The following is a 7,355-nucleotide window of genomic DNA, read 5'->3' on the forward strand; positions in this document are numbered from 1 at the left end:
TGCACCTCCAGAAGCAGCTCAGAGCATGGCCCTTTCCCAGCACAGATAACCCCTGGCAGAAGAAAATTTCTGATACCAATTATTGCGTTCAGCTAAAAAACCACATCCATTAAACAATCATTGTTCTTATTTAATTCCAATTAGACATATTTAAGCCATTAAAAAAAAAAAGTGATCCTCTTCTTTGAACCAGCTCTATGAGTTATGTGATTAGGTTTAGCCTATATATCTATAGCCAACAGCTGAGGTCAAATGATGACTATGAGCTTTAATCTTTTAATTAAATAAAAGCTGTACACTACAATGTCTTAGGGATGATTTCACTGCTCTGTTATTCATGCCAAAATACCCGGGTCAAATTGCAAACAGCTGGTTGGGCTGTGGCACACGCGTTTTGGACCTGCCCGCCCCTCGTGCTAGTAACCGCACATTATACAGTCAGCCTGCTGGTCGCGCCTGGAGACGTCTATCCCTTGGTCATGAAGCTCTTGGACGAAGCGCTTTATCTGCTCTTTCTCAGTTGTAGCAAAGGCTATCGTGTGCTGGCAGGTGCTGTTTGCAGGGAAATAGGCAGATTTAGCTCCACTGACAGCAACCTCTGAGACTGGAAAGACACAAGCCAAAAAAAAAAAAAAAGAAGAAGAAGAAAAAGAAGAAGCTGCTGAATAACTTAGCTATGCCCAGCCCCTTGGCAGGTTTGTATTATGTCCCAGTCTTTGGGCAAGCTCCACCACTCCTATTTTCCAGACTAAAGGGTTCAAATTGGAATAAAATTGCCTAGACAGCTTGTTTTTGTTAAGCTTTGGGAAACACAGCTCTCTAGCAATGATGAAACACTGTCCACAGTGGCACATTTTTCACTCATCAGCAGAGAGAGAGAGAGAGAGAAAGAGAGAGAGAGAGAGAGAGAGAGAGAGAGAGAGAGAGAGAGAGAGAGGTTGGTCTTTCTGTATATGTAGGTGCATGTTTATTTTACGACTAAGGCAATAACAACAGGTTCAGAAGCCCTAATTCAGGTCACACGTTGCTCCTGGGCATCAACGGGAGCAGTGTTAAATCCCTTGGGCTGCCACATGAAGAAGGTCACTTTGCTGGGGGGGGGGGGGGGCAAGCTACGGGCTTTTACTAGGTGTAGGGGCCAGCACCCCACCAGTGTCCTTGCATTGTCACACACCGGCGGAGGCCTGGGCCTCCCGGCCTGGGCACGGACGCGTTTCAGCCATACTCACGGTGACAAGTAGCCAGTGCGTTTCCCCCGATGAGCTGCGTTGTCCAGGCAAAGCCGGTGGCGTTTCCGCACACTTCGTACAGCCTCGTCCGCCGGAGGAACTGGAAGTCGTAGCCCTGCAGAGACAAAGTTGGGCACCAGCCCCGACTCAGGCTGCAGCAGGGTAACGCTAGACCCCCGAAGGGCACTACGGATAGATGCAGACACCTCTGGGTTGCTTTGCGTTTGCTTCAGTTTTCAGAAGCAGGGGCCTGCAGCCTTCGCAAGCAGCCCTCACGCCAGATACAGCCATGAGCGCTGGTGGCAGGAGGACACGGCGCTTTCCGGGGAGCCGGCCCACGCTGGCACTGGCAGCGCCTGCTGGTGGCTTGAGCCTCAGCTCCCGTAGCAAGGAAAAATATGCGTTACACACTAAACGGTCGTAAATTAGTGAAGGAAGCCAGCAATCCAGTAGCAGTACGGCATGCCTCTCACCTTGTTGCACATGGGTTTGCAGTACTGAACGCCCTCAGCGGTGACACACACCAGCCCGCCGTTGCTGGGGGCTAGCGGGAGCGGGCACGGTGGTAGCTGCTTGCATACTTCTCAGTGGATTTGAAGAAGAAAATTTAAAAAAAAAAAGACACAAAATAAATAGTGAAAAATGAGCATGAATGGTCCCCTCCCTGCCCAGCACAGACCATGGGCATATTCACTGACCTGGGCATGGCTGCCCCCCTCTCCTTGCTATTTGAGGTTGGCAAAGTGAGTAATTTTTCTTGATTTAAAACTTTTTTTTTTTGGCAACACCTAGTGTTTCCATCAGATATGCCTGCAATAACGAAGTCCCAACCAGCCCTAGACGGGCTTTAAGAGCTCGCAGCACCTACGCGAATCGAGGCAGCGGTTGTGTTCCCAGCCCAAACATTCAGGCCTATAGGGGTTAAACTAAGTATTTCTTGGGATAAACAGGACTGAGGTGCCTCTTCCCAGCCACCAAAGAGCCAAGACAGCTGCCAGCTGCTGGGCTGCAGGCTCGCCCTTTCTGCCGCATGACACTGCTGCAGATTTGTATAGCTCTGTGTGTGTGTGCGCGCGCGCGCGCGTGTGTGTGTGTGTGTGTGTGTGTGTATGTAAACAAAAAAGTATATATAGACACACGCACACACATATATATGTTCAGAGTATTGGTTGAGCACCTCTCACTTTGTTGATGCCAAGATATTTTCCTCAAGAAATGCAGACATTTAACTCTCAATTACTGGAGGGGGTTTTTGGTTTGTCTTCTGTTTGTTGTGGTGGGTTTTGCTTGTTTCTCTGTTTGTTTCCTTTTCCTCATAGCATCTCCCCTGCCAGTTTGTTACGCCCTCAGGGAAAGGTGAGTGTCATTTTGGGGTGTTTTTTTTTGGGGGGGGGAAGGGGGGGGCTCACATTTTGCTTGAACAGGTCGCAGGTGATCAAGCATTTCTTGCAGTGTCCAGGCTAGCATGTTGACTGACGTTCTTTCCACCTTGGTGCTCATTTCATGGATGCATTTTGAGTATTTCTATGGAGTCACGGGGAAACAAAAAGGGCTAAGCTGCAGAGGAAAACCACTGGCATCCCTTTGTAAAAGCAGCGATCAGATAGGGTTTTTCACTACGTGTGACTTGAAAGACTGTTCTTTTCTTTCTTTCCATAAATGAAAAGCTATCTGTCTTTAAAAACAAATACATATATTCTTTCAATACAAATTATGACTGTTATTCCTTCTGAATGCTGACAGCTCTCACAGTTTTGTGTGTGTATGGTTGTAAACGTATATATTTGTGCATATAAAAGAAGAGGTCCTGTATTTTATTATCTAGCTATGACTGTATAGTCCTATAAACAAATACGTACAGCTTTTTCTCTGTATATATGTGCATGCACCTACATGGATAGTGAAGAGCTGTGGTACACTCCTCACCCAAAATGCCAGTGCCTGCCGGCATTATGATAGACACTGCTCACTTTGAACTTGCACAACAGCAAGAAAAAGCCCAAGTCCAGTGTTTGGTGCAGTGGCCAGCAATGGGGGGGGGCACTCTAGTCCCCAGGCTATGAGCTGCCAGACACTTCGTTGAAAATTATGAATGTCAAACATAAAAGGAAAATAATATAATTCAAATCATTGGGGGGGGGGGGGAGCCCTGGTCACCAAGGCGAATCCCCCCTTCGCGGGTGCTGCCGCCTCGGCCCGCAGCCGCTTCGCGTCCCCCCCCCCGCCACGCCGTGACAAGCCTGACGCTGCCGGTGGAGCAGCCGAGGGTTTGCTGAGCCGTGGCCCCAGCTCCAGCTATGTGGCTGTGCTGCTGTTTTATCCATAGGTGTCTTTCTCTCTATAGCATGTGAAAAAAAATGCTGTCTTTACATGCCCTGCGCTGGTACCTCTTTAGCGCTTCTCCTGCCCCCGGGGCTCCCGGCCTGATCCCTCCCGCGCGCTGCGCCCAGCCTGCCGAAGGCAGGGCTCGCCTTTACGGGCATTTAGATATTTAGCCCTTTATATTTGAAGGTGGGATTGAAGACACTTATTTTACTATATGAGGCAAAAGAGGTAGTTTATATTCCAACCAGCCAGAAGGCATGGCAGGTACCAGCTAGTTTAAGAAATATAAATCACACTTGTATATGTATGTGGCTCAAAACAAAACTGGCAAATACATCCCTGCGGGCTGTTTGACTAGCAGCAGCCATCCTAAAGCCCCGGCACGTCGAATGCCACAGGCGGCCGCTTACCTCAAGCACGTCGGTTATGTCAGCTATGGTTACACCTTTACAATCACTGAGACTGGCAAAAGCTCCAGTTTCTGTAAAATCTAAAAGATAAACAGAGAAGCATGTACATAGGTGGTTAATAATCCCTACCAAGAAACAAACAAACAAAAAAAAAAACCAAACAACCCCCCCCCACCACCCAAATCTTGCACAATTGTGCCACTGTTTTGTGGTGCTAGTGCTACCTTGTATATCTGAGATTATCAGGTCTCCAACGTGAGTAAACTGGGTAGCTATTGATTTATTTTAAACAGTCAGCAATTGGTTTATCTGCTTGTGGCCTCCTGGGGCTAGGTTCCCAAGCCGGTCGCTTCATTTCACTAAGGTAATTAGCATTTAAGCGATTGTCATTCATACCCGAACACAGCACTCTCTTACCTTGAAGAAGCCCTGCTAAACCTATGAAGAAGAGCATCCTCCCGAGCAGGCCAGAGCTGAGCAGCATTTTGCTGCAAGAGCTCAGGGAGCAGTCACCTGTTGCTGGTGGCCTCTGGGAGCCCAAGTGCCAGCACTGGAGCTGCAGCTGCGTTTCTATGGGCTGCCGGTGTTTACACGGCTCCTTGCGCCAGCGCAGCGGCGTGATAAGCCATGGTACGATAAGGCATGTGTTACCTAACATGCTGGGAAGCTGCTGGACAGTTTGCCAGCATGATGGAGGGCAGTTTCTCATGATGGGGCTGAGCAGGGCTGGCTGCCGCCAAGCCCACCAGAAAGTATATACACATGCTTATTCTGTCTCTCTTGCTCTCTCTTGCACACGCGCCCATGCACATGCCGCCCCCCCCCCCCCCCCCCGGCACTCATACAGAAGGTGTAAGCATGCCCAAGGGCTCAACCTTGTATCTCACGCTCCAAGCAGAAGCCCAGAAGGGCTGATAATGGCCAACGCCACGTGCACCATGGGGCTGTGCCCTGGGCCCTGCAGCAGCTACTCGACCCAGAGGGCAAATTATGCACTCCAGTTTCCAGGTTATTAAACAAAGCAGCAACAGTAGCAGAAGGTGGAAATATCATGTAGGACATGACCCTACTTTCAGTATGCATATTATACCATTTGAGTGCTATTTCCATTGCGGCTGTGGGGGTGAGAGTGTATTTGTTTTTTGTTAGTGGGACCATGAACCTTGTAGACTTATGGCCATTTATGGGAAGAGCTGACTAGCTACCAAAATTGCCACAAAAATTTGGTCATTTCTACTCATTCTACTTACATTTATTATTGGATTAACTCAATTATCCTGACAACGTTCACATGCTAGGGATGTGACCAACATGATCCACAAAATGCAGGGTTTGGTGGCCAGTCGTGGCCTTTTGGCCCGTTCCCAGCAGGCTGCCACACGCATGTGTGCCCTGTTTCCAAGCCTCGGTACTGCTCCCCCCGTCCCCCAAATCACCGTGACATACTCAGGGCCTCCAATGATGAGGCCGTTCCTAAGACTCCTGTATTACATACAGCCAACAGTATATCACAAACACACACGCGCGCACACACACGCACACACACACACACGCATGCACGCGCGCACTGCTGTTACTATTAAGGTAGGCCTGTTCATTTTGTCTGCAGCTCCTTGTTTCTGTTGCAACAGGACCATGCTGCTTTCACGTTATGTTACCCAACATATTTCTCCATACAGCACTCTTTCAGCTTTCTTTTTTATTTAGTTTTGTTTGCTTGCTTCCCGTAGTTGAAGTATAAAGCCTCAGGACCAGGAGCTCTCGGACAGGTGAAGGCAATGAGAGGTGTCCACTGCATTAACCAAGCCATGCTTTGCCTCCTGCACCAGTGCAGGGCCCTCACAATAAACACGTCTCTGCACAGCTGTCGCACACTTCCACAAGGCAATTCTGCAGCAGCACAAACGGTGACCTCCTCCTTCTTCTTCTTGTTATTATTACGATGCCCTGTACATATTACTGATAGGTAAAAGTTCATTAGCAAAACAAGGCTTTAATAATGATGCCAAAATTTATGATTCATGGCAGACCAATAGGCCTTGGCTCCAAAGAGTTTACATTTGAGAGGCTGGCGATTACATGCAACTATCTTCCTTGCATGATGAGCAAAATTTAGTGGGAAAAATAGCCTCTGGGCAACTTTTGCCAATCCATTCTTTCAGCTGCAGCTGCACACTAAGATATTTTCCTGCCAAAATGTATCTAGGTGTTTGATGAAGGCTATTGATTAATGTATTAAGTCCTCATGCGATCAGGAGCTACACATGAAATGATTTATTCTTCCCAATTCATATAGTACATATATGTACTGTACATATATAGACACACACACACATATATACACACACATATATATGCATATTAGCATAATTTTAAAAGGGGAGAGGCTGCTGGTGTGAACAGTGCTATATTTGTGACATACTGAAAGAAGAGACTGAATGACACTTTTTCTTTAACCTGTCTCAACACCTGTTTGGGAGATGCTATGCAAAGAAAATGGGTTTGAAGGGAAACGTGAGATGGGAGCATTTCTCCAGCACAGAAGCTCTAACAAGATGCTGAGTGTGTGTGTGTGTGTGTATTTAGGGGAGCCTTCTAGTGCAGGATTTATTTCATTCTTGTTGCCTACTGACAAAACCAGTCACAGAGGATTAAAAACGCTCCTACCCTCCCGCTTACACAAACCTAGGGTTATCCCACAGTCCTTTCCAAAAATAGAGTCTGTTTCCTGAATGGACAAGCCAGCATGTGAGCAAGAAACAACATCCTTATGCTCCGTCTAGCTCCGCACACCGGGGTAGGTGGAGGCGGTACGTGCCATGGCAGCAGCCGCTCTAGCACCGGGCGCTGGTACCAGGCGACTCGCTTTGCACACAGGCCTGTTGCCACGGCTGTGGCAGGACACACAGCCATCTAGCGGCTAGTTCCTCAGGCAGAGACTGCTGGATAGGTTAGCGGTTCAAACTGTAACTTCACACTATATATATTTTTGTTGATGTCTTGCAGTTATTTCTATACATTTCATTTTATTCCAGAATTACATCAAGCCTAGTAAGCCAAACAATAAACTTAAAATTCGGGAGCAAAAATTACAATAAGATAGTCCTGTCAAGCACAAAACCTGAGAGAGAAAAATTGAATACATTTTCACCAAGCTTCTATTAATTACAAGGAGTAAGTAACAATCACATTTACTGAAAAATATCTTTGCAGTACCATTCCAAAATCTACTAAAATTAGGTCATTAACTGCACTTTGATTTCCTGGCTTTAGTGTTTTATTCATGTTGACAGCTCCTAAAATCCAACAACAGTGTAAGAAGCTGAGTTGAGATAGAACATTATGCTGTAACACATACACAAACACACACACAAAAAGCAGTGCCTTTAAA

The 7,355-nt window shown here is 47.2% G+C and overlaps 1 protein-coding gene across 1 annotated transcript; it reads right to left on the reverse strand.

Annotated features, from left to right (window-relative positions):
• Positions 1-109: 109 nt before the first annotated feature.
• LOC104152630 (uncharacterized) lies at positions 110-4,688 on the reverse strand. Its single transcript, XM_009688043.2, has 6 exons — positions 4,382-4,688; positions 3,965-4,044; positions 2,639-2,753; positions 1,703-1,809; positions 1,230-1,344; positions 110-604 (listed from the first exon to the last, which is right to left on the reverse strand). Exons 1-6 carry the CDS (start codon positions 4,671-4,673, stop codon positions 417-419), a joined length of 897 nt encoding a protein of 298 aa, XP_009686338.2. The 5' UTR covers positions 4,674-4,688; the 3' UTR covers positions 110-416.
• Positions 4,689-7,355: the final 2,667 nt, after the last annotated feature.

Source organism: Struthio camelus, chromosome 7 (assembly GCF_040807025.1).
Source record: "Struthio camelus isolate bStrCam1 chromosome 7, bStrCam1.hap1, whole genome shotgun sequence".
Classification (NCBI taxonomy): Eukaryota; Metazoa; Chordata; class Aves; order Struthioniformes; family Struthionidae; genus Struthio; species Struthio camelus.

Excerpts from the sequence above, each read along its gene's own strand:
- LOC104152630 (XM_009688043.2), bottom strand. The coding sequence starts at position 4,673 with ATGAGAAACTGCCCTCCATCATGCTGGCAAACTGTCCAGCAGCTTCCC. Across the intron at positions 2,754-3,964 it reads ACATAACCGACGTGCTTGAG|AAATACTCAAAATGCATCCA; the intron begins GTAAGCGGCCGC and ends GTGACTCCATAG. Across the intron at positions 1,810-2,638 it reads GCGACCTGTTCAAGCAAAAT|TATGCAAGCAGCTACCACCG; the intron begins GTGAGCCCCCCC and ends TCCACTGAGAAG.